The following is a 27,294-nucleotide window of genomic DNA, read 5'->3' as shown; positions in this document are numbered from 1 at the left end:
CACTCTACAAAGTGCTTTTTCATATATTACGTCATTTCATCTTCACAATAATTTAGCTTCACTGACTTCCTTCAAGTGCCTGCTAAAATTTTCCCTCATCCCTCTTAATGCTGGTGCCTTCCCTCTGTTGATTATTCCCAATATATCCTGTATACATCTTGTTTACACATGGGTTTTGCATATTATCTCTCCCACTAGACTACGAACTCTGAGAACAGAGACTGTCTTTTGCTTTTCTTTATATCCCCAGTGTTTAGCACAGTGCCTGGAACATGGAGGCTGCTTAATAAAGGTTTACTGACTAAGGTCTTTGAGCCAGTTATTGTTATCCCCATTTTACAGACTGGAAAACTAAAATTCACAGGTTAACTGGCTTGCCTACAGTCACCTATCTGACAGTAGCAAGTTGGGACTAGAGCACAGGGTCCAACTCTTGGTCCAGTGGTCTTTTTAGTATGCCACAATGCCCATCTTTATAGAATCTTTATAGAATTTATAGAATCTTTAAACCACTTAATCTTTAATCTAGAAAGTTTTTTAAATAATCTTTCTAATTGTTTTTCTGTCATTTTTCACTCATGCCAACTCCTTGTGACCCTATTTAAGGCTTTCTTGGCAAAGATACTGGAGTGGTTTGCCACTTCCTTCTCCAGATCTTTCTAATAACCATTAGTAACTCTGCTCTATAATCAGAACTTTCTCTATCTTCTATATAAAGGGAGAAATGATGTAATCATATAACCTTAGAGCAAGAAGAGGTTTTGGAGATCATCTGAGTTAGGGGTTCTTAACTTGGGGTCCCTAAACTTATTAATTTTAATACTTTGATAACTGTATTTCAATATAATTGGTTCCTTTTGTAATCATTTATATTTTATCTTATGCATTTAAATCTTTAGACTGAAAAACATCTGTAGACAAGACTGCCAAAGGGGTTCATGATACAAAAAAAGATTTAAAAAACCCACTATAGGTCAATCCCCTTATTTGACAAATCCACAAATAGCTTGATTCGGGTTTTTGGCAACTCCGAAGAGGCCTTATACATTAGCAAGATGTTTAGTTCCTTTTGCCTTATCTTTCCTGGTTTTCATATGACAAGTCCTTCTTGGGCCTCAGCCTAGGTCTGCTGACAATTCCTTCTCTTTTGAGCCAATGCCATTTTTTTCCAACATTCAAAAGATTTCACATGGATCAATTCTTGGATCTACTGATAATTCCCTTTGAGCTAATCTTGCAGCTTTCCGGTAGAGCATCCAACAGTTCTTTAATGGGAGTTCTGAGCATTCCAAGTCTTCTTTATACCCTCTTGCTGGCTTTGATTAATTTGCTTCCACTTTCCCCTTATGCACTGATCAAAATGAGTGATTTGTTTGAATCTTTAAATCCCTCAGTGTTAATTTTCTGTGGACATTCCTTCTGAGGCTTCTCTTGTTTCCAAGTTAATTTGAGGAAATAAGTCAATGATGAGTCCAAGAATCTTCACTTGCATGCTGAGGCTGTCAGGCAACCACAGTGAGGCAAGAATTCAAGATGAGTGCACTATTAGCATTGGTGGGAGGAAAACAGGCCTAATTGAACTGGAATCAAAGAATAACTTGGGAAGGCAGATGATAGTCAGAATATAGGAATGAGAATCAGACAACAAGGTGTTAACTAGACAGGAAGCTTAGCACCCACTAAGATCTCAGGCTCTCTGCCTCTTTATAAGAAAAAGCGCTAGTGGAGAGACATGGGTGGAGTCAATTTAGAAAAGAAGGATGAGCCAACAAGTTGGTCTTCAAGGACCCACATCTGGACAGGAAATGAGATTTGAAAAATCAGAAGCCAGACAGACAACATTCCCCTTATTCTAGGGTGGGGCAACAGACATGTTTCTAGAGAGACCAGGAACAGATGTTACTGGAGCTTTCTCAGAATGAGGGGAAGGAAGTGGGCTCTGGTCAGAAGACTAAGGTCTCCGTAGCAATCTGGTAGTACTGTGGAGTTGAAAGAACATTGAATACTTCCCATCTTTTTATATAAATACACTATTGGGACTGAGATAGTCCTTGGCAAGCGACTGAAGTTCTCTGAAGCTCAGCATCCTCATCTATGAAATGAAGGGGTTAGGTGACATCTAAGAATTTCTCCAACTCATCATCTACAATCCTTTGATTATTTGGGGGAACTCAGAAATAAACGATCAGAGTCAAGCTACCATTTCAAGGAAGGAGTCAAAGGGTTTGAGCTATTTACAAAGCTTAGTGCGTCTCTCCCTCTTCTCCCCTCCCCACCCCAAGTCACAAAACTGTTGTTGTAAAGATCAAATGAGATAACACATATACTCTGTAAGCTTTAAAGCTCAGTATAAATGTAAGCTGATGCTACTCCTCAGAGATACTACCCACGCTTACATTAAATGAACTAAACTTTATTTGCTGATGAATCAACAAGCATAGTTCTCCAGTCTCAGATTCTCAGATATGAGATAATCTAATTCTAATCTAACCACCTTCATTTCATATATTAGGAAAGTTAAGGCCAGAGAGATGAAGTAGATTGTCATAAAATCACAAGCTCATACATCAGAGAGTTATAGCTCTACAGCCGAAAGGGACTTGAAAAGTCCTCTAGTCCAACACCTCCATTTTACAGATAAGGAAACTCAGGCCCAAGGTGGTTAAGTGACTTGCCCAAGATAACACAACTAGCAAATAGTAGCACTGGGATTTTCACCCGTGTATTCTGACTCTAAATCTAGCATTCTTTTTTTGTTGCACTGTACTGAATGGCTCACTTACTAAGGTCACCACTGGTAAGTATCAAGTCCAAGTATCCTGGGACTTGAACCCAAGACTTCTAAGACCAGTGCTTTTTCTACTATGCTGTTTCTACATCTTTCCATAAATTTTCTAGAGGGGACTGGCCTAAAGGACTGATTGGAATTCCTTCCTTTGGTTCAAGAGTTATTAATCTGGGGGCCCACGAGCTTTTTTAAAAAAATATTTTTTGAAAACTACATTTCAATATGATAGATTTTCTTTGTAAGCTCATGTGTTTTTATTTGATGCTTTTCAAAGCATTATCCTGAAAAAAGGTCTATAGGCTTCACCAGACTGCCAGTGGGGGACTAAGACCCCCTGCACTAATACTATAATACTGTTTGAGTAACAACATAGCAATGTCCATCTGGCGTCTTTTATTCTTCTTAAATGAACAACCCATCTCATTTTCTAGGCATTCATAAGATCAATGGCTTCCTTCATGCCACTTCTCATGGGCACGTCATCATTGACAACGTGTTACAGTCTACTCAGACCGCTATGTGTCTTTTTATTGGCCTTTGGTCAACTTGCCATTTTGATTTTCCTAAAATCATGATATCCCGTAATCTGCAGCCATATGGCATTGTTAGGAGAACATCAGTGGTTAAAAAGATCAAGGCAATAAATTTTGGAAACATAGAAACTACTGTAAAATTTCCCAAAGGAGATACAGCCCAATCACTTCCTACTACTTATTCCTGATACAAGCTCCCTGTCTGTCTACAGTGTCTATCTGACATACTTGTAATAGGGTTATGACTCAATGAACTTCCCATAAAGCTGCATGCCATACCATCATCTAGGATATACCCATTTTTTACATTCTTTGTTTTTCTAGTATGGATGGCTAGGCCAGCTTTTTCCCTTTATAACAAATATGCAAATGCATGGTCAAGTAAAACAAATTCTCACACTAGCCATGTCCAAAAATCTATGTCTTAACTTCCTCACTACTCTGTCAAAAAGTGGGTAACACTTACTAGCTGTGTGACTCTGGCCAAGTCACTTAACCCTGTGTGCCTCAGTTTCCTCATCTGTAAAATGAGCTGGAGAAGTAAATGGTAAACCACTCCAGTATCTTTGCCAAGAAAGCCCTAAATGGGGTCATGGAGAGTCAGACACAACTGGAAAACAACAGAACAACATCTCTACGGTCAGAGTCACAGAGTCACATTATGTAATTTTAATCTGTGCAGGGATGAGGAGGGCTTGTTGGACTTCATTGTGTTCTCCTGAGGCAAATGGTTTTTAAAGTCACTTGAATGGCTAAACAGATTGTAGCCCATGGGTAGAATGGAATGATCCTATGCTGTAAGAAAGGACATACATGATAAATACAGAGAAGCATGGAAAGACTTCAACAAACTGATGAAAAATGAAGGAAACTAAACCAGGAAAACAGTATGCACAAGGACTATAAAAATATAAATGGAAAGAACAATCACAAAACAATGGAAATCGAAGATTTCAGAATTATAAAGAACAAACTTGGCCCCAAAGAAATCCTATAAGAAGACACCTTTGCAGGGCTATGGAACATTGCAAATAATGTTAATTTTTTTCAATGTGTTAGTTGGTTTTGTTGAATTTTTCATCTTCTTCCTCTTTTTCATTTAAAAATTCTTTTTAAAAAAATAATGTATGGTTCTACTAATGCATTGTTGGTGGAGTTGTGAACTGATCCAGCCACTCCGGAGAGCAATTTGAAACTATGCCCCCAAAGGTCAATAAAAATGTGCGTACCCTTTAACCCAGCAATATTACTTCTAGGGCTGTATCCCAAAGAGATCATACAAATGAGAAAAGGACCCACATGCACAAAAATATTTATAGCGGCTCTTTCTGTGACGGCAAAAAATTAGAAATTAAGGGGATGTCCATCAATTGGGGAATGGCTGAACAAGTTGTGGTATATGAATGTAATGGAATACTATTGTGTGATAAGAAACAATGAGCAGGCAGACATCAGAAAAACCTGGAAAGACTTATATGAACTGATGCTGAGTGAGGGGAGCAGAACCAGGAGAACATTGTACACAGTTACAGCCACATTGTGTGATAGACTTGGCTCTTCTCAGCAATGCAAGGTTCCAAGACAACTCCAAAAGGCTCATGATGGAAAATGCTATCCACATCCAGAGAAAGAACTTTGGAGTCTGAATGCAGATCGAAGTATACTATTTGCTCTCTCTTTTTTGTTTTGTTTCTTCTTTCTTGTGGTTCATTCCATTGGTTATAATTCTTCTTTACAATATGACCAATGTGAAAATATGTTTAATATGAATGTATATGTAGAGCCTATATCAGATTGCAGGCCTTCTTCGGCAGAGGGGAGGGGGTAGAGGAGGGAAGGGGACAAAATTTAAAACTCAAAAACTTGTGGAACTGAATGTTGTAAATTAAAAATAAATAATTTTTTTTAAAAAATAGTGTATGGTTCTCTGGGAATGGAAATGAGGGATGTGGGGATAATCTAGATAAGGTAAAGACAAAAAGAAATTTTTAAAAATCTATTTAAAAAACAAACAAGCATCAATAAACAACAGCATTAGCAGGAGCTAATAATATTCTCTATAACTCTGCCAGTTGTACAACCATGAAGATGTGATTTGCTGTTGAAAATCATCCGTGAAGGTGCCCACCTGTTCCCTTCACATCTTTTCTTTTTAATCAAAGATACCTTCTATGCATGCAGGCACCATTTTAGGGAAAGGAAAAGAGGCCTATGAGTCAGAAGTTGGGGATTTCCTCTTGGTCATCCTTATTTTGAGGGTAGAAACACCATCTATGTTCTTTTTCACTCCTTTGGAATTCCTTCTCTCTGAGATCCCTTGAGTGCCTTTAGGATTGTGCCACCTTTAGGACAGATTCTGTCTATGTATATATTCGGTCAGATCTGAATAATCTTCTCAATTGTATCTTCTGAAATGTCATTGCCACTCTCTCAGTGGTGCATCAGGTCTGAGGATTCCTGATTGTCACTAATGAAAATAGCTAACAATACAAACTCTATCAGGACCACTCAATTTCACGCCTATTTGTTGTTGTCCTTCTAGTTTGATCTACAAATGCTCTCAGGGTGATCTGGCTTAGCTGATGACTTCTGAATCAATACTACTTATGCTTTTCCACCATCCTCCTGTCTGCTGGTGCGCAGATGAGTTGGTGTTGTTCATGACCACCATGCCTCTTTGCTTGACAAGATGATTAAGCATTTGTTGGCTGGGGCTGATTCTGGGCTCTTTCAGCCTCCTTATTGGTACCATTATTTTGCTTTGATTAAACATCTCTGATAAAATGGAGACAGTGAGAATCAATCCCTTCGCTTCTGATCATTTTTCTTTTTCTTGGATATGACTGGTTAATTAACTGGGGCTACTGTCATAATATGCAACACATTCTCCCCCTCCTTATCCCAGGATCATCCTAGGATTTAGAGCTAGAATAGACCTTGGAGACCATCCTCTTCATTTTAGAGATGAGCAAGCTGAAGCCCCCAAAGGTTACATGACTTCACCAAGGTCAGATAGATACTAACAGAGGCAAAATTCAAATCCAGGTCCTCTGACTTCAAACCCATCATTCTTTTCACTGTATCATGCTGTCTCATTTAGTGTTTATTTAGCCAGTCAACTATCTGACTGCATACCAGGCTAATTCTGAAATATCTGGATTATTACAAAAGATAAAATTGATACGTAAGCCGGGTCATTCGTGGCAGTGTGTTGAGGAATCCTGGTGAAGGACGAGCTAAGAGCAAGGAATTAGAGCAAATAGAAATCACGAGTCAGCACCACAGTGGTAGTGGAGGCCAGATAAGCAAAGAGAGAGGAAAAAAATAGGTATTGGGGGCAGAGCAAGGTGGGAAGTTCAATACCAATAAAGCTGGGAGAACTTTGGGAGTTGAGAGGCATAGCTCAAGGTGGGTTAGAGAAAGGATTAGAAGGATGGTCAGCAACTGGGATTTAAGCAGAAACTAAGAAAACCCCAGTAAGAGTGGGACATGCCAGGCAGACAGCCTGGTAGAATTAATGTACAGCAGCAGCAATCATGGAAAGAACCTGGTATTGAGGAAGCCTGGTTTCTCAACCTGAACTGTCTTTATTCTTCTTTCATCCTATTAAGAGCCAACCCCAAGCAAGCTCAGCCTACGGCCCCTGAGATCATGTTACATAAAAGCATCTGGCTAAGCAATGAAGGCAAGAAGTATATGGTGGATAAAGTTCTTACCAAAGATGATTTCTTGACACCCAGTCCTTCCAGACATTTTAGGTATTACTGTCAGACTGATTACCCACAATCCCTAGAGTCCATCCATGTGTATGTAAGACACGTATAGACCAATAAGCTACTTCTACAATCCGGTAAGTGGTCAAGGAGCCTGGATTTAAGATCAGGCAGTGATCAGATCTTGTGTCATAGATTGCTTCTCAATTTTAAGCATGGACAAGGATACAGTCAAGTCAACAGTAGGGGTAGGACCAGTGCTAGGTATATTAAGAGGACAACCTCACTGTTCCCCAATGTTCCACACCTATTTTTGTTCCTTAGTATCATTACTTACTATTTTAACGACTGGACTACCTTGCTAGTTTACTTCAGCACATCATGTTCTATTACTCATAGTTCTTATTCTGTCTGTTGTTTTCCATCTTGTATTTGGGTAGTCTGGTGTTTCTCCTTAAGCACTGGCCCCGTATTTGCCTTACTAAAATTTTCTTTTTGCTCCCTGCTACCCCTGCCAAGTTATCTTGTGTTTGTGTTTTTCATGTAATTTCGTATACGTTAAGCATTTACATATGGTCTTCCTCAGTAGAATATAAGCCACTTGAGGGCAGAGAAATTCCTTTTTTTGTCTTTTTTTACCCCCAGTTATTAGCACAGTAGCTGTCTAGTAGTAGAGGCTTAATAAATCCTTGTGTTATTCCAGCCAGACTGAGACTTCCATTGTTGTTCTCCATCCCTAATTCTCTACTGAGAGATAAGAGGTGGCTGTGTGTGGATATGATATGGCGCGCTGGGAAGTGTGTTGTCCATCTCAAGTATGTGTCTAAGACGTGACAGAACCTGCCAAGAATCACTATTGACGGTGCTATTGTTGTTTGTCCTTCATTCTCTCAGCAAAGTGATGCCATGACTTGCAAATGGACTGGATTTAAGAGAGAGGGAGAGAGAGCACTGTCCAAAGTCTAGAAGGAATCTGAAAGCATTTCAGGGACTGGGAGCTTCTGGGTGGGAAAGTGAAAACCCTTGAGCTACACAAAGGTAGTGTTTTTTACAAAAGTAGGATACAGAAAGTAAACAGATATTCATAGACATAATATCATGGAAATATATTGCACATATATATCAAATGGCTTGCTATCTCAGAGAAGGGAGAGGAAAGGGAAGGAAAGAGAGAATTTGAAATTCAAATATTTTTAAAAACTAAATGTTAAAATTTCTTTTACATGTAATTGGAAAAATAAAATACTGTTAAAAAAACTCAAGAACTCAATTCATAGACATAGTGTCAACGGGGAAGATATGGTTAAATATGGTGTATAATAATAGAGGAACAGAATAGAGGAACCTATAAACTCTGAGAGGCTGGCAACAGACTTGCCAAAAATCAAGAGAACTTTACACTCAATGTTGCATAGAATAGGAAAAAATTGCAATGTGGTCCACACAAGGGCAATCAAGATGGTGAACTGTCTGGAAGCTATGGCCTTTAAAAAACAGTTGAAGGGTTAAAGGGAATCATCTCTTAGATTAGATAGCCAAAATCCTAGATAAGACTAAACTTTTTAAAAAATATATTTTGATAACTACCTTTAATATAACTTCCCTTGTTATCTCGTGAATTTTATTTCAAGCCTTTAAAAATATTCTTCTGCAAATGGTTCCTTAGGTTTCACCAGCTTGCTAAAGGGGTCCATGACAGAGAAAAAGGTAAAGACAACCTAGATTAGAGGGATTTTAGGCTTGTCACTCCCACTGCCCCGCCTACCTCGGCCAAGTCCTTTTAGAGAATATGAGTACATATTGTTCCTGATCCTTAAACATCTGGACCCTGAGTACTCTTGGTTGGAGAATAGGGGAGACCCCCTTGAGTTACAGATTTGACCTTCTTCCAGAGAAGATTCAAGTTTCCTGACCCATATAGTTCTTTTCTTCCTGCCTCCAAAGTTGGCTCTAGAATTGATCTCTGGCTCCCAGACTCTCCATCCCTCTCAGGCCCAGTGTTTTCCTTTATTGTTCTCCTGAGGGGCTGGGTCACTGTGATCTGGGCTACCCTACCCTTAGAACCAAGCCCTGGCAAGGGAATCCTCCCACCCCCAGCTGCATCCTAAATAGGCCCCACATTTTGGCAGTGGGGTAGGATCAGAAACACTGGGTCCTCAACAGATATGCACCCCGCCCCCTCTAAGCCACAAGCATAAAGAGAAACTTGGCACCACTCCAGAATGCCAGCTGGCATTCACACTGAGACACATAGGTACCTACTGGTCTAAAACTGTGTAGTGGTAGCCGCCAAGCTCAACAAAAAGCAGTTGGAGAGGTCGGTGCTTCCTGGGAGCACTAGAAGGTAACTATATAACATATTTCAGATCCCTTTCAAAAGTAGCAAGATGGCATCCTACATCATCCCATTTCACTTTAAGAACTATTACCCAGAGTGAAGAATGTACCTGGCTTACTTTCTGAGAGCACAGTCTCCTGGGGGCTCACAGGGCTGGCACTGGGTGATTCCCTGTGCGTGGAAGATGCCCGGAGTGTCACCATTCCTTTTCCAGTGCAAATTTTGGTAGGGTCCATGTCTGGAAAGAAAGGACCCAGAGGAGAAGGCTGAAAAATGCAAAACAGCAGCAGGAAAGAGTTGGCTAAGAAAACAGTAACAGATTGGAAGTCATTGGAACAAACTTACACCCCTGTGAATCCTTCAAACACTTTTACTGATGCAAATTAACCTTTGTCTACAAATCTCTCCTTAGGAGGCACTCACAGTGTATTCGTAGAAGGTGGGGGCTGGGTAGGGAATATCAAGGCAAACTGTGAAATCCAAATAAATGTAGGACCCCTACAGAGAGTTAAATCAGTTTTTAAAACGTAAACATGTTTATTCCCTTGATGAAATTCATTTTAGGTCTGTGTTTTCTCTATTGAGATCAAGAAAGGACTGAATAAGATTTTTCATGCTTCATGACCATCCTTTTAATTTGGTACAGCAGGTCATGCCTGAGTGGTCTAGTCCAAGAGATACCCATCATCCTTTGGGTTTGGGTTTTTTGGGGGGTAGTTTTTTTTTTTTTTGGTGTTGGGAAAAGAATCATCTCTTAGATTAGATAGCCAAAATCCTAGATAAGACTAAACAAAAAAGCAGTCTCACCTATAGGAAAAAAATGCATCATGTTCAAGGGTGTTAATAGTTCTCCAAATGAAGAGAATTAGTGAAGTAATGTCACTTAAAAGAAAATATCTAGGAATCCCAAACCTTCCAAACCCATCTGAGCACAAGCCCAAGACACCACCATCTCTTGTCTCTGTTTATCTTCATATGGCCTTCATATGGCCATATGGTCTCCAAACACCTTTAAGAAGCATCTGAATTGGAAAGATTTAAAAATAAGCCACAATAAATTTGGTCTGGATTGATCATGACCTGAGGCAGACAAGTTTAGAAGGTTAGGTTAATTCTGTTCAACAAGGTTGAGTTATGGTCAACTTCAATTATCTTTGAAGCCTCATTCTCTGCTTTGCTTCTGTCCCCTTTTCTGACCTAAGATCAGAGAGGAGATTGAGATTGATTTCAGGGAGTTTGCATTGAGTTGGAGTGAGGGTGTACTGACCCATTCAACTCCATTACCCTTCCTAACCCCAGGTCAGAGAAAAGTGAGACCTATTTCTTTTCTGCTTTTGACTCAGAAGAGTCCATTTTCTGATTTCCAAGGAGAAGCTGGTTGGTACCGTGTGTCAGGACAGATCTGCACAGTAGATACCCCATTCAAAGGAAAGTAAAACATTGCTGGTTCTTTCTCATTTAAAAAAAAAAGTCAGGGGGAGAATGGAAAAGTTCGGTCACTTTATAGGTTAACCAATTAGGAAATCAATTTGCTCTGCCCATTGGACTGATGTAAACGTCAATAAATGTCTACAGCCTGACCACATACTCATTTCTGCACAATGTAAGATGGGTGGATTTGGGGCAGCTAGGTGGTGCAGTGAGTAGAGCACTGGCCCTGGAGTCAGGAGGACCTGAGTTCAAATCCGGCCTCAGACATGTGACACATGTACTAGCTGTGTGACCTTGGGCAAGTCACTTAACCCCAACTGCCCTGCCCCAAAAAAATGGGTAGATTTTTTTTACTTCCAGCACATTTCCTGGCACTCACAACTTGGACGTGAGAGACAGGAAATCATGGTAGCCTTAAGAGTAAGTAAGGCAAATATGTTTTGGAAAATGTCCTAATGAGCATGGCTATGGCTTGGTACCTACAAGAGACAAGTCTAGACAATAACTAGGGCAGGCCTGGGGTGGGAGGTGAGGGAGTGGAGAGCTAGAGCAACCCCTTCAGATTCAGCCCAATGCAGAAGATCCCTGGATGACCCCATCAGTTTTGCACCCAGACTGGAGTTCCATATCTAATATAGGAAAAATGAGAGATGCTGGGTAGTACTAAGAATCTCGGATCACTAGACCCACCCTAGGATTCATTTTGAACCCCTGACCCAACCCCCAAACTGAACCACCTTCTTAAGGCCAAATGATTTTTCATTCTCTTGGTTATTATCAGAACTTTGTTGGCTCACGGAAATACACACATATGCACTCACACACATACACACTCATACATACCCTTATGTGGAGAACAAAATTGAAAGAGATAAGAGACATAATGCCGGAGAAAAGAGAGAAAGCATCTTCAGCATGCAAAGAAGGAAGTGAAGATTAGGTCTACAAGTGTCTTTTAGAATGTATTAAGAAGTAAAAACATCTGCAATCTGGAAGGAGGGTTAAGGGGAGGGGGGGGGCGTTGAGAAGAAACCAAACCACCATGCCCACAGAGAGGAGAGATACCTGTAGGGAGGACTAGGCCAGAAGAGTTTGTCACTTTCTTCACAGGAATGATTTTAACAGCAGAAATAGAGCGTGCACGTAAAGGGTCGCCAATAGCTGAAAACACAAAAGGGCAAATGGTGCACCCAAAAGAACATTTGGGAAACATTCAGGCACTTGAGGAAATCAGCAATGACAAAAGGAGGAAGCTGTACACACACACACACACACACACACACACACACACACACACACACACACACACCAATCCTAAGAGCAGGAGATGCAGCAAGTAAAAATAACTCCCTTTCCCTGGTGATCCCAGGCACCAAGGCTGGGGAATCCTGCCTTACAACAGCCACTCAAATTTTGGCAGCTCCCAGTGCAAGGCACAGCAGGAAGGTGATGGACAGGGGCGGTCCATAGGAGGGGAGTACATTCCTGCCCTAGAACATGGCGCCCCTCCGGGGAAGACCTGGTGGCTCCACAATATCTGTGATGTCCATACACACCACAACCACCCCAGCTCGGGCCCCATCACCTCTCACCTGAACTGCTTTAATATTCTACCAGGTCTCCTCCAAATAGCCCTTTTGCCTTCCCTCTCCACCTTCCACATAACTACCAAATTGTTAGTGCTAACGCATTCATCTGACCATGTCACTCCTCTGCTCAGGAAACTTCAATGGTCCCTTACTGCCTCTGGGAACAAGCATAAAGTTCTGTCTGGCATTTAAGGCCCCTCGCTATCTTTCCAGGCTGATTAGACATTACTCCCTAATCCTGCACTCTACACTCTAGCTAATCTGGCTCATTTGCTGCTCCTGGTTCACAACTCTCCATTTCCCAGCTCCACGCCTTTGCCTAGAATACTTATCCTCCCCCCTGACTCTTGGAACCTCCTATTTCCCTTTAAGGCTCAACTAGGATAGGGCTTCACAGATTCCCTCCAGAGGCCTCTCCCTCTCTGAAATGAATTTGAATTTATTTTGTATATGTCTTGCATGTATGGTATGCCTCACTACCTGCTCTCCATAGAATGTAAGTTTTTTAAAGGCGAGGGTAATTTTTTTTGGTCTTTTTATCCTCAAAGCCAAGCAGAGGGCCTGGCACATAGTAGGTGCTTAGTAATTATGAACCGAATTGGAGAGAGAGGCCCAGAAGGAAATGCTTTGGACAAGTGTGCCTGGGACAACTGGAAGGGGAAAGAGAGAGTCTAGGGTCCATCTCCCTACTGCCCCTGTGGCCACCACCACTCCCAACCCCACTGCTCCAGTTTTCCTCAGTTAGCTTCTGTACTTTCTTTTCCATTGACCCAAATCTTTCATTCAGTGCTAAGCCTGGTAAGAGGCATCCCTGCTTCCTCTGTCTCTTGTTGCACCTGACAGAGAGATTTGGAAACCAATCTGTTTATGCTCCCGACCCAGCATCCAACCAGGAGGGTTCAATTTTCTTACCACAGTCCTCAGCACCAGTGGTCAGAGGGGAATTGGTGGGAAAGGGATGGAAAAGGGCAGAGACTCAGAATCAAGGGTAGGGGCTGTCTTTTGTCTTTGTAGCCCCAGAACTTAGTACAGTGCCTGGGACACAATGCCCTTAACAAATTTATTTTGGCTGATTAATAATTGACAATAATTTATTAATAATCACAATCTATTATATTATTAACAACTATTATTTAACAAGTTACTATTTAATAGGATGATGATAACTCGGCTAAATTGGTAGTGAGGAACAGGAGAGGGGAAGGCCAGTCTGTGGCTGATCCTCCAGCAGCTTATATCCATTTCAGTTGGCCCCAGCAGGTGACACAGCTTTGAGCTTTAGTATCTTTCCTGTGCATTTCCATCCCCAGCCTCCCAACCAGGGACTGCTCTGACCTGGGGAATAGTGGTTCTCTTCCCTAACTCAGCTCCTACCTCACCTGATCTGGGTCCCCGGGGCTCCCAACTGAACTCAAGTGGGGAGAAGATGAACTACATTTTCTCTCCCCTCCCATCCCTTCCCCAGCTCTACTGGAAGGGAACTGGCAAGATCTCTGATACATTCCCCACCCCCACCTCCCGCGCCCCCATCCCCCTACACACACACACCACACACACACACACATGGTACAAAGCTATTGTCATCACTGCTCCCTGTAGGCTTCTTCCTCTACTTTGAGACATCTCTCCCCTGACTCCTCCTACCATATCCGCCCTATGAACTTCCCAGCTCTGTTCACCACTTTGGCTCAGGGTACAGCCCTCCTAACACTGAGTGGTAAATGAGAGCAAGCGCAGGGCCAGGCTTTAGCAGCAAACACCTTACACCCACAGAAACCTGCCCCACCCCTGTGCTAGACCCTTCCTGGAGCATCCCATTCCTATGTCCCCTTCCCTCAGGCCAAACTACCTCTTTGCCCCACGAGGAAAATTAATATAAATAACAGCAATCACAGACTAAAGCCAGCCATGTCAAACGTTCCAGCACTCTTTTTGAATGTCTGCTGTCTGCATTTTGATCATCTTTTTAAAAAAGGCCTAATCGACATTCATCTATGTAGTTCCTACTGCCACTGTGCGAGCCTGATGGGAGAGCTGACATCTCTGTTGTTAACGTGTATGGATTTTTATCACAAAGAAAACAAGAAATGAAGCGATTTATCCTGATAAACAGCATTCTTATATGTGATTAACTTACTTCTCAAAGAATCAAAAAGGAGTGTAATATGTTTCATGATAAAACTATACTGAATGTAATTTAATCTTGTTTAATGACTCAGGATCCTACCAATTCATTACAAAAACCAATCATCATTAATCATGTCACTAAGACATTGTGTTCCCTTAGGCAAGAGCCTGTGGACTTAGTTTCCTCACTTGTTAATAAGGAAAATAAGCTACCTAAATTAGATGGGCTCTAAGGTCCCGTTCAACTGTCATATTTTATGGTCCTACTGTGAATGGAGGGGAAATGCTTCTTAACAGAGATTTGTGGCTGGTGACTTTTTTTAATGACAAAACACACCATATCTCCTTTATTTAGCCACAGTTAACCACAGTCTCTTTTTGAGAGAGGAATATGTATTAATACTTTCACCTCAAAATTGAAGAAAATGAGATTCAGAGATACCATATTAGATAACCTGTCCAAAGTCTTGCTCAGCCAGTGATGGGTCTGGGTCTTTCGAATTATTGCCTTCCTGGGCAACAATTCTTTTAAATCACTGGACTAAAAGGGTTAGCCAAAACTATGAGGTGGGAAACTCCTCATCACTGTGGAGACATCGAACCAGAAGTTTCAAGACTACACAGTACTTTTGTGATCTTGGGACCTGTCCAGTCCTCAGCTCCCTCACCTGTAAAATGGTAGAGTTGGACAAGATGACTTCAAAATTCCTTTCCAATTTTAACTCTATGGTCCCATAAATTATTTGTTGGGTTGATTTGAAGAGGCTGTGTTCTTTGGGAAGGAGGTTGGACTGTATTACTTTCAGCTACTTTGCCAAATGGAATATTCTGTGATTCATGACAGAATAACTAGTGGTGTAGTAGAAAAAAAGCAGGAGACTTGAAATTGGAAATCTGGGTTCAAAGCCAGTCTCAGTCACTTCTAAGGTGTGTAACTCAGAGTAAGCCACTTCATTTCTCTAAGCCTTGGTTTTCTCATTTGTAAAATAAATAGGGTAGACCAGATGACCTCTAAGGTCACTTTCAGCTCTGCCATTCAGGGTTTGAATGAGACAGCAAAGAAATTTCAGAAAATTCAGAGAAGACCACCAAGGGAAATCTTGAGCCAGGCTTTTGGAGGGAGGCACTTCATAGACTGAGAATCAGAAGACTTGCGTTTACTCTCATCTTTGCCACTAGCTTACTAGGTATGACCTTGGAGGCAAGTCATTTTCCTTTTCTGTGCCTCAGTTTCTTTAGCTATAAAATAAAGGAATTTGCCTAGATCTCCTTCAAAATTCTAAGGTCCCTTCTAGTCTTAACTATAAATTACAAATACCCCCTCACTAAATATTTTCCTATACCATGCCCAGAATGGTAGGTCTTCATCACTCTCCCTACCTTTTTCTTGACCATTACTGGTTGAGGTTAGCCCGTTTACCACTGTTTTGGAAATATCAACTTCACATTCTGAAAAAAGAACAAACGAAAAGACAAGCAAGTGTAGAAAAGACGATTAACAGCACATTCAGTTCGATCTGCAAACCATTCCCGTGTTGCCCCAGACGGTGTTTATCAAGCTTGGAGTTACTGTCCCTACAGTATTGAGAGGAATGTCTGATGCTGTTGTGTAACCTGGAACTATGAATATATTACCCAATAACAATCCAGTGGGGAGATGGTAGTGAATATGTGTATTGGGGGAAGGGGGTGAAGTGGGAGATACACGAACATGAATGAAATAAGCCAGCCTCTCTTCCACCTAGACCAGGAGTGGGGAACCTGAGGCCCTGAGGTTACATGTGGCCTTCCAGGTCCTTGGGTGCAGCCTTTTAACTGAGTCCAAGTTTTACAGAACAAACCCTTTTATTAAGGGGATTTGTTCTGTGAAGTTTGGATTCAGTCAAAGGACCACACTTGAGGACCTAGAGGGCTACATGTGGCCTCGAGGCCACAGGTTCCCCACCTCTGATCTAGACCCACCCTCTCTGCGGTCTCCTTCCTATCCTTTAAAAAATCTGTCAAAATATTATGAGGAATATTAAGACAAACAGTTTTTTGGTGATATCAACCCCTAAGACCAACTCATAGCATTTTGGGGTGGGGAAGGGAGATCATTCAGCTAGATAAAGAAATAATAATAGTTCATATTTACATAGCATTTCCCAGTTTACAAAGTCCTTTCCTCACAATAATCCTGTGAGGTGCTTTGAAAGTAACAAGCTGAGCTTATTGGGTACTTTTAAAAAATCAAACTGTGTAGTTTTCTACACAATCCTCTTTTTTCTATTCTACTTTGTAGATGAAAATGCTCCCCTTTTTGTGTGTATTCAAGAGCAGAATAAAAAACAATTTAAACAGTAACCCAGGGAGGGAAATGCGTAAGTAATATTCCAATTTTACAGATAAGGAAAGTTTTTGATCCCCACCTATCATCTCATGGCTAGGTAAGAGAGGAACGAGCGCTCAAACTTTTGTCACCGGATATCTGGTGTTCTTTCTGATAGAACGTAAGCTATTTGAGAGGAAGATTGGGTGTTTTTCTTTTTTTTTTTTTTAAATTTTGTCTCTCTATCCCCACTACTTAGCACAAAGCACACGGTAGGTGCAACTGGAGTCAGAGAACCCAGGTTCAAATCCCGCCTCTGACACTAACCTGTGTAATGTCAAACAAATCTATTGCCAAGGCCCCATTACACCATCTATAAATAAGGAGGTTGGACTCATAGTGTTTAAGGACTCTTCCAACTCTAGAACTAGGATCCCAAAATTCTTGTGTAGCAAAGTATAGTAGAACTAGGCCTTGGAGTGCAAATAACCTGGGTTCAAGTCCTCCCGCCTCTGATACACACTGGCTCAGTGACTGTGGGAAAGTTACTTAACCTCTCAGTGGCCCAGACAAGTCTCTAAGACTATAAATTATAGAACAACTGTGGAGCTGCATTGGTAGAGGAAGTTTCTTATACCAATTAAACTATAAATCCAGACATATAAAAATGCTGAATTGCACTGAAGTTTGCCTATACTACAATCTCCTAGGGCCATGAAGATGCCTCCTTTTTTTTGGAAAGGATGTGGGATTAGGGAGAGAGGTGGGTATGAAGTCTTAGAGTAGAAATCCAGCATCCCCAACCCAGTTCCCCAATAGTGGTGCTCCTAGTCTTCTCTCCTCGTACCCTCTTAACCATCCTTTTCCCCCTTCTCTAACTGGGAAAGTATGATCTGGAATCACTGTGATGGCTCCTGTTAAATTAGCCTAATCCCACCAATCTCAGGATGCCCCTCCAGGACTGAGATAACACTTCTTCTATTGTCAATTCTCCACTTCTCAGATACCCTACCACCATTATCTCCGTTACCCTTGCACCCTCCCTATGGCACACTTAACCTGGAAAGCTCCTGACCTTTGTGATAAAGCTGATAGTCTGGGGCTAAGATGTCTGAATCTACTGACTTCAAACCAAATAGGTTCATCTTTGCAGCCTGACAAAACATGGACCACACTCCATCCTCTGCACCTACCAACATTTTTAACTGAAGCACCCCCTTGAAGCCGTTGGTATTTGGTACCATTCTCCTCTTTCACTTTGTGTATTAGGAAGATGTGCAAACTGGGAGTGTATCAAAGGCACATTCCATCACTGGGGATGAAGGGGGAAGTATACTGCCCTTTGAGCATTCCTTAATCAATATACTCAGAACAACTATGGGTCCCATCTACTTAGGCTAGCTAATTTCACTGGAAATAAGAAACAGCCTCATGGGCCTCAGAGGAGTAAAATGATAATAATTGACATTCACATAGCACTTTAAGGTTTGCAGTGTTTTACAGCATTATTGCTCTAGAGTCCCAAAATAATTATGGGGTAAGTATTATGGGTATTATAATATAGATAAGGACAATGAGACTAAGGAAGGTTAACTACTGCTAAAGAACACACAACTAGAAAGCAAATGAGGTACAATTCAAACCCAAGCCTTTCTGACTCCAAGTCCAGTGCTCTATCTGCAATACTGTGCAGCCAACCTACTTTGCAAGAAGAACCAGAAGGTTCCAAACAGACTTACCAGAGCTCATGATGGTAGAGGGGCTGGTTTTCAGCCAGGCACTGGTTTTCTCTCTGTGAAAATAAACAAACAACCTTTTTGACTTCAATGAATAAAATAGACTTCAGGGAAAATCTAGAGAATATAGAATCTTAAAATTTAGAAGAGACTTCACAGATTATTTTTAAAGTAAATTTGTTGTTGTCCTTCAATCTCAAAGAGGATCAAAATGATATCACTATATTGGGGTCAAGGTACAATGTGTTTGACTGTGGCTAATCAGACCAATATGAACTCGGAAGGCTTTACCACAGGTAGGGTACAAATAGACTTCAGGAAAAACCCGGAGAATATGGAATATTAAAATTTAGAAGAGACCTTACAGATTATTTTTATGTAAATACAAGCTTAAAAATAACTGATCTAGTCTGCTATCCTCTTCCACTTTATGAGTGAGTTCATCCCATTCACAATTATGATTGCTAAGTGTGTATTTCCCTACACTGCATTCTTTTACTTTTCCTTCTCTTTGTTTCTCATCCTCTCTTTAAGAATTTGTTTTGCTTAAAATGAATGCTTCCTTTAATATGCCCTTACACTAATTCCCTCCCTGCTTTGTCTTCTCTCCTTTCCTTCCTATTTCTTTGTTGAGTGAAATGTATTTCTGTGTATGCATTCTTCCCTCCTTTGGCCAGTTCATATGAGAGTACATTTCAAAGGTCACCTCTTCCCTCCTTCCCTTCCTCCTGATTTGTATAGGCTCTTATGTGCATACTTCAATTTTGTAAGATACTTTCCCCCATTCTTCTTTTCCCTTCTCCATACCCATTGTACTCCTCTACCCTTCTCATTCTACTCTCATTTTAAGATCATCAAAGCACAAAGAAACCATTTCCAGATCCTGTATCTAATTAGATTCCCTGTGACATGACATGTAAAAATGACAGAGTTCTGAGGAAATGTATGTCATACCCCCATATTAGGATGTAAATAGTTTATCTTGTTTAATCCCTTTTGATGCTCCTCTTAACTCCTGCGTTTACATGTAAAATACTCTACTCAGCCCTGATTTTTCCATTAATAATGCTTAGAAGTCCTCTGTTTTATTAAAAATCCATTTTTCTCTTGTAGAATTATACTCAGTTTTTCTGGGTAACTTATCCTCAGTTTTTTGCCTTCTCAAATATGGTATTCCAAACTCTCTGTTCCATCTTTTGTGAGCCTGACTATGGTTTCACAGAACGGGAATTCTTTCTGTTGATCTACTTTCAGATTTTTTTAAACTTGGAAGCTCCGGATTTTGGCTATATTATTCCTGAGAGTTTTCATGTTGGGGTTTCTTTCAGTAGGACACTGGTGGATTCTATTTCTCCTTTTCTCTCTGGTTCTGAACGATCTGGGCAATTGTTTTTATGATTTTTTGAAGTATGATGGCCGTTTTTTGGTCCTGACACTCAGGTAGTCCAATTATTCTTAAATTATTTCTCCTCAATCTATTTTCTAGGTCCATTTTTACTAAAAGATACTTCACATTGTCTTCTAGGCAGCGAGGTGGCACAGTGGATAGAGTGCTAGGATTGAGTCAGAAAGATCTGAGTTTAAAAGTCACTCAACCTCTATCTACCTCAGTTTCCTGGACTGTAAAATAAGAATTATAAGGGGTTGGTGCCGATCCTGGGGCTGTTAGGACCCTAGCACTTGGCCTGTTTCCTGGGTAAACCAGACAGGCTTAGTAGGAGTGGAACGGCAGGCACCCGGAGGGAGGGCCTCCGCCCTTGGGAAGCCCCTGTAGTCATCCTACACATGCAGGCAGAGCCTGTCCACGAAGGACACACAAGCCCAGAAGGAGGGACCCAGCTGGCCATTACCTAATGCTCTTACTCCGGTGCCTAATGTAGTGCTTTGTTACTTTACTTACCGGAACATCTTTGATACTTTACAGGGACATCCTGCCTCGTGTCTCACGTAGCTCATACAGCTCTGATACCATCTCGCAACATGCCCAAGCATTCCCATGCCCCCGTAGATACCGTAGTACAACAGTCCCCCTCATTCCCATACCCTTACAGATACCGCCTTGCAACAGTCCTGATCTTTCCCATGCCCTTGGAGATACCATAGTGCACCATACATCGCAACAATCCAGATCCTTCCCATGCCCATACTGATACCCAGACTGAAACAAAGTGCAACAGTATACCCGTACTGCAGCAGTGCTATCCTGTCCCACTGCAACATTTCTGTTCTTTCCCATGCTGTCATCCTCATACCCATTGGCCACTTGCTTATGCTCATGTAGTGCAAACCCTATAAAAAGGGATGATTTCTCCCAATAAATTGGAGTTCCTTCCATCTTGACTCCTGCCTCATTCATTGCGTACTGAGACTGGGGTTCTTGATGGTCAAGGACCCCCAACAGGGAATAACAGCACCTGTCTGACAGAATTGTTCTGAGAAAAGAATGAGATATTTGTAGAGCGCTTGGCACTCAGTAAGCACTGACATATAGTAGGTACTTAATAAATGCCTATTTCCTTCACCCATATTCCTCCTTTTTCATTTTTTAAAGTCTTTTGACTTTATTTTAATATTGGGGCCATTTGTTTCAATTTGGTCAATTTTAATTTTCAGGGAGGTTTTTTTGTTTTGTTTTGTTTCGAGTTTTTTTGCCCTGGGTAAGGTCTTCTATCTTTTGTTCCAAGCTTCTAAATCTCTTTTCAAATCTTTCTTCCGTAACTCTCATTTATTTTCCCATTTTTGTCTTCTAGGGCTTTCATTTGGTTTTTTAAATAATTTTTATCTCCTTTTTATGATTTCTTACTTCATCTGTTCCAGGAATTCTCATTAGACTTGTGTCCAAGCCCTGTTTTTCTTTGAGATTTTGTAGATATTTTGGAGCTTTTCTCTTTTCAGTTTGTGTTTTGGGAATCCCTCTTACCTTAATAGCTCTTTATAGTGGGATTCTTTGTTTGATCATTCTTCCATACTACTTCTTCACTTTAAACTTGATGTTAGGGCTGAGCTCTGCATACTTCTGGGAGAAATGCGTGGGTTGGGGGCCTATAATCTTTTAGTGCTAACAAAGTGGTCTAACCCCTGAGCACAAGTCCCCTCTTCAATCTGCCCTGGATCTGCAACTCAGAACTAGGTAGTGAATGACAGAGCTTTCCAGTTGGCACCTGTTCCTGTACTCTGCACAGGGCTGAGGTGTTCTGGTATGGGTCTGAGACCTTGACCTGCCCTGGTGCATAGCTTCATCTTCTTTCAGTACCTGTATACTAGAATGCTCTGTGTGGCATACTCCTGGCCAGACTCAATGCCCAGTGTCCACAGACCTTTCTGTCTACCTATGGCAACCTGCACTGGAAAAAAATGACTCACTCTGATATTTTTCTTGGATTTCCCAATTAGGACTTGATCTGACGAATTTTCTAGACCTTCATGGAGATGCGTCAGAAAAGCTGGGCTATATACTTCATCCTCCTACTCCACCATCTTGGCTTCACTACAATGGCTCAGTTTACTGGCAAATTCAATTAACCAAATACACCACCACCTGAGCATCTTGGTTAATCACAACTTTACTGTGCCCAACTCAGACTGGCATCTCTTATTCAGGTTTCTCTGCAACATTGCAATGACCCCCCAAAGGATGCTCATTACCGACGCCATGAGGCAACCTTCTTCTGAAGATGACATTATTGGTACCTGGCACCTGGCAATATTGGGGAATCAACTGATACTATTATTTCCTACCTATGTGACCTTGACCAAGTTATTTCACCTCTATGGGTCTAATTTTCCTCATCCATATAAAGAAAGGGTCAGACTAAATGATCTCTAAGGTTCCTTCCATCTCTAGGTTCTATGATCTCATGAGCAGAACAGTAACTGCAAAGGGCAGTTAGGGGGGTAGCAAGATGGATAGAATACCCTGCCCACTTTAGCTGCACAGGTTGAATGTCCTTGAACAATAATAGAAGACAACCTCCTGTTCCGGATGCCCTCCATCTTCCAATGTTAGCCACTATTTGGGATCTCTCTGGCCCATGAGATGGCTAGCCCATGATTTCTGTGACGGGCAATGTGGTGTGCCTCACAGATATCATTCATACAATGGCTGTGATATTGCAGCTTCCCAGAGATTAATCATTTCTGTGAAACTCACAAGTTAGAGTAGCATGAGATGCAGAATCTCAAAGATGATGTTAGCATTGCCGATATAATAGGCTATTTGCTAGGAGAAAGTCATGTAGTGGCCAGCAAGGGCGACAGTCAGACAATATGCCATTCGGTTTTTAGAAATAATAATTGAGGCTAGACTTTGAGGAAATATGAACCACTTGAAATAGACTAAATCTTGGTATTCATATATCTGTCAGGTCTCTAGTTAATCAGCTGATGCCTAAAGAAATGAAAAGAGAAAAAAAAAAAACAAAAACAATGTTGAAAATTTCTGGGAACCACTCTGCCAGCTGTTAAATCAGTTATGTGGTGAATAAGGCAAACAAATTTGTATAGACAGTATCTGCACTCTCAGAGTGAGGAACAATATAGGTTTACCTCCTCCCTTAGAGAAGACCCAAGTATGAATATGTACGTGTACACGTGTGCATGTATGTGTACAGCAATGAAGAAAGTGTTTGTAAACTGAATTTGTGCATATCAAAATATATTTGCTCATTGAATCATCTTGGAAAATTGTAACTGTGCTACTCTATAATTTTTTGGAAGGGAGAGGGCTAAAACTACATAAAATCACACTCTAGGCAGCAGCAGAGCTTTTAATAATCTCAATTTTAAAGGGAAAATGAGAATTTTTATAAAATGGTAATTACCCAAAGGAGTTGAGATTCCTTCAGTGCAGGGAATTCCTGATAGGGGAACTCCCTCCACCAATCTGTCTGTGACTGAGTAGATAAGCCTACAATAAGGGACAATTAAGTTACTTGCTCAGGGTCACATAGCCAGTAAGTGTCAAGAGTTATGGAAGCAGTGGGCTTCCTAGGACCCACACTCTCTCTACTCTGCCACAACAGCCTCTCCAAATAGTAATTACCGTACTCCAATTAAGTCACACACCATGACTGCAGCATATTAGGTAGGGTTATTTTTATATGGGGAACAATAGCTGAGTAGTCTATGGGAAAACAAATGCTTATCTGAAGAGAACACCATGGACTGGAAAGCCACTCAATTTTTATCATATTCCTCTGCACAACACTCATGAGCAAGATAACATGCAACAACGCTCTAGTTTACTGGTTTTCTCCTCTCCTTCCTCCCTCCTTAAACAGATGAAAAAACAGAAACCCAACAAAGTTGGATTTGCCCTCAGCCCCACAGTCAGTCTGTGACCAAGCCTGTGACCAAGTTCAGGTGCCCTGACCTCGAGGCCAACACTCCTTCCTCCACATGATGCTGACTGTTTAGAAGCTGTTTCCTTGCCATGGAGCTGTCTAGAATAAACAAGATTATCTGGGCTGAAGGGAGGAAGAGATATACAAATATAGACACACAGATAAGTACAACCAAGGCGAGGATTCAAACTGCAGCAGCTGAAAAATAAACATAAGAGCACGTTGATGGGAAGAACATCCACGAGGACCTTCTGTGAAGACACACACATTCATAGAAGAAGATTCAGAGCTAGAAGTCTCTAGTCCATAGATTCTTAACCACTTCCCTCCTCTGACAGCCTATGGACTCCCTACATATTGTTGGGATTTTTACTAGCTCTGAATCTCCTTGCTATCATTGTATCCATAAGGAAGGCATGGATTTGAGAAATAGCATGATGATAGAAAGACAGAATTTGGAAAATGATTTGCAAATATTTCTTTCTGTTTGTTTTTATTCAATCATCAACAACTGCAAAAACTCCAAGACATAAAGAAGAAAAAGGAAGATGTCTGTGCAAGAAACTATGAATTTCTACCATATATCATGGGTTTTTAAATATATATATATATCTACATATATGTATAAATAATATATACATAACCAGATTGCTTTATTATTGCTTTATTACATACATAACCAAATTGCTTTATTTGACCCCTTCTTTACCTCCCCCTCACTTTCCTCTGTGCAACTTTTAAAATGTTTTAATTAATCCACCACAATAATATTCTATGATATTTATATGACATTAGTTGCTCATCCATTCTGCAATCAACAGGTTTCATTTTGCTTCCAGGATTTTTTTTGTTGTAAAGATGCTGGTATGAATATTTTCATACATATGTGTATATATTTTCTTTCTTTTCATTTTTGAGTTCCTTGGGTAGATAATGGGATGAAGTTTAAGAAAAACAGTATGTACAATCACAACAATTTTGAAAGACTTTAGAACACCAATCAAGAGAATGAAACTACTATTCCAGAAGACGAGAGATGAAGCATGGTACCCACCTCCTGATACAGAGGTGATGGTCTTGGGTTACAAAATGAGACATACACCTTTGTACATGGCCAATAAAGAAATTTGCTTTGTTTGACTAGTTATGTTTGCTACAAGAGCTTTTTCTTTTCTTTCTTTTCATTTTATTGGTGGAGGGGGAGGGGGAGAAAGAGAATAAATGCTTGTTAGTTAAACAAAAAGAAAAAAATTAGTGAGTTATCTTAGGGAGGCCTTTGAGATAGCAGTGCGTATGCTTCTAGATGGGAGAAACCACTCTGTTACAATAACCATCCACAATCTTCAACCCTCCCACCAACAGTCCTATGTTACTCTTTCCTTTCGTTAACTTCAAAAACAAGAGTTTTACAGCTGCTGCCTCCATTTCCTCATTAATATCCCCTCTTTACCCCCTTCCCTGAAATGGCTTTCTATTCCCTAACCAACCAATAAACACACATTAAGTATCTACTGTGTTAAGTACTAGATAGAGATACAAAAAGAGGCAAAAAAGACAGTCCCCGGGCTCCAGAAGCTTATGATCTAATGGAGGAGACAACATGTAAACAAATTATACATACACACACACACAGCAAGCTATATATGGGATAAATAGGAAATACTCAACAGAAGAAAAGCACTAGAGGGATCAGATAGGCTTCCTGTAGAAGGTAGGATTTTAGATGGAACTTGAAGGAAGGCATGAAGATTAGTAGTTGGGGCAGAAGAGGGAGAGTGATCCAGGCATTCGGGACAGCCAGGGAAAATGCCTGGAGAAGAGGCATCTTATTTGTGGACCGGCCAGGAGGCCAGTATCACTGAATGGGAGAGTATGTGGAGGGGAGTAAGGTGTAAAAAAACTGGAAAGGTAGGAAAGGAGTGGATAATGAAGGGCTTTGAATGCCAAATGGAGCATTTTGTATTTGGTCTTGGAGGCAGTAGGGAGTCACTGGAGTTTAGCTTTAAGAAAATAATAGCTGAATGGAGAATGGACTGCAGTGGGGAGAGCCTTAAGGCAGGTAAACTCAGTCCCAGGGATGAGGTGGCGAGGGCCCGCACTAGAGTAATGGTGATGTCAGAGGAGAGAAGGGAACATACTGAAAAGATACTGCAAAGGGGAAATCAGCATCTTCATTCTCCTATAACCACTCTCTTGAAGGTCCCCAGGAACCCAAGGTTAACTTTCAGGCAGACAATAAAGCTGGCTGGCTACTCCCTCTCCCCTGCTGCTTTCCAGCCTTCTTCATGACAAACTTCCATCTTTGCCACCTGCTCGGTTCTCTGTCACTAGCCTGATCCGTCATGATCCACCATGCTGCCAGCTTAATGACCTCCCTCCCAATGCCCCTTCCAACCCCTTTGTACCTCAAGATCTAGGAAGAGTAGGTTCCATTCACCATGCCTGGGACTTCTCCGTCCAATCCTTCCCTCCCGGGCCGCCACTCCCCTATTAATATGTAAGTTCCTTGTGGACAAAGACTGTCTTGGTTTTTACATTTGCATCTCCTGCACTTTATAGTTTATGAAATGTTTCTTTTAAACAACCTCTGTGGTATGCCATTTGCAGATGAGAACCTGAGGATCAGCCATATGAAGTCACTTGCCCAAGATCCCAGAGTTGGTTGGTACAAAGACTAAGATCTGACCCCATCTACTGACTCCAAACTCAATACGCTTTTCCGCCACACCATGTTGATGTTGTTCAGTCATTTCAGTCATGACCGATTCTTTGTGACCCCATTTAGGGTTTTCTTGGTAAAGATAATGAAGTTGTTTGCATTTCCTTCTCCAGCTCATTTTACAGACAAGGAAACTGAGGCAAACAGGGTAAAGTGACTTGCTTAGGGTCTGTCTGAGGCCAGGTTGGAACTCATGAAGATGAGTTACCACATCATTCTGCCACTGTTAAGAATCGGTATGGAGCCCTCTTGTGGGAAAATGTATCTTTTCAGTCTACATTTTACGACTTTATGTTGTTGGTTATAGTTACTCATGTTGGGGATTATAAGAACACCACATGGGTTCAGGCATCTAATTTGTTTCCAAAAGGGAGTGAACCATCCAAGGAAAATATTGTTTAAAGAATAACAGCTGAGGCGTGCCTGAACAAGCCCAACAAATCATTATGGACTCTGGTTCTGGTAGCTAGTGGTAAACATGGTCATTGTTGGAAAACTCTCCTAATTGGATCCAACAGGCATGTGGACAAAGAAGGAAAAACGAAATGGCTGCATTTGATGGGTCACTGGAGCTGAAAGTGCAGAGAGAAGGTTTTTGTTGTAGGTTTAGAACACACTATTTCAGGGGAGAAAATACTAATTTACAAAAGAACGGCTCAGAAGTCCCCTG

At 41.1% G+C, this 27,294-nt stretch overlaps 1 protein-coding gene across 50 annotated transcripts in view; it reads right to left on the bottom strand.

The window, feature by feature from the left end:
- Positions 1–27,294, bottom strand: part of SORBS1 (sorbin and SH3 domain containing 1) — a 304,222-nt gene that overhangs the window by 130,725 nt on the left and 146,203 nt on the right. For 33 of the 50 annotated variants that reach the window (XM_036735337.1, XM_036735348.1, XM_036735343.1 and 30 more), the window contains exons 4-7: positions 18,567–18,619; positions 15,900–15,968; positions 11,869–11,964; positions 9,482–9,610 (exon numbers count right to left, since the gene is read on the bottom strand). In XM_036735337.1, coding sequence (XP_036591232.1) covers positions 9,482–9,610; positions 11,869–11,964; positions 15,900–15,968; positions 18,567–18,576 — 304 coding nt within the window. In that variant the 5' untranslated portion in view covers positions 18,577–18,619. The remainder of the gene's footprint in view (positions 1–9,481; positions 9,611–11,868; positions 11,965–15,899; positions 15,969–18,566; positions 18,620–27,294) is intronic. The other 17 variants (XM_036735346.1, XM_036735366.1, XM_036735385.1 and 14 more) reach the window with 3 other exon arrangements.

This window comes from Trichosurus vulpecula, chromosome 8 (genome assembly GCF_011100635.1).
Source record: "Trichosurus vulpecula isolate mTriVul1 chromosome 8, mTriVul1.pri, whole genome shotgun sequence".
NCBI lineage: Eukaryota > Metazoa > Chordata > Mammalia > Diprotodontia > Phalangeridae > Trichosurus > Trichosurus vulpecula.
This window is presented reverse-complemented; position numbering and strand designations above follow the sequence as displayed.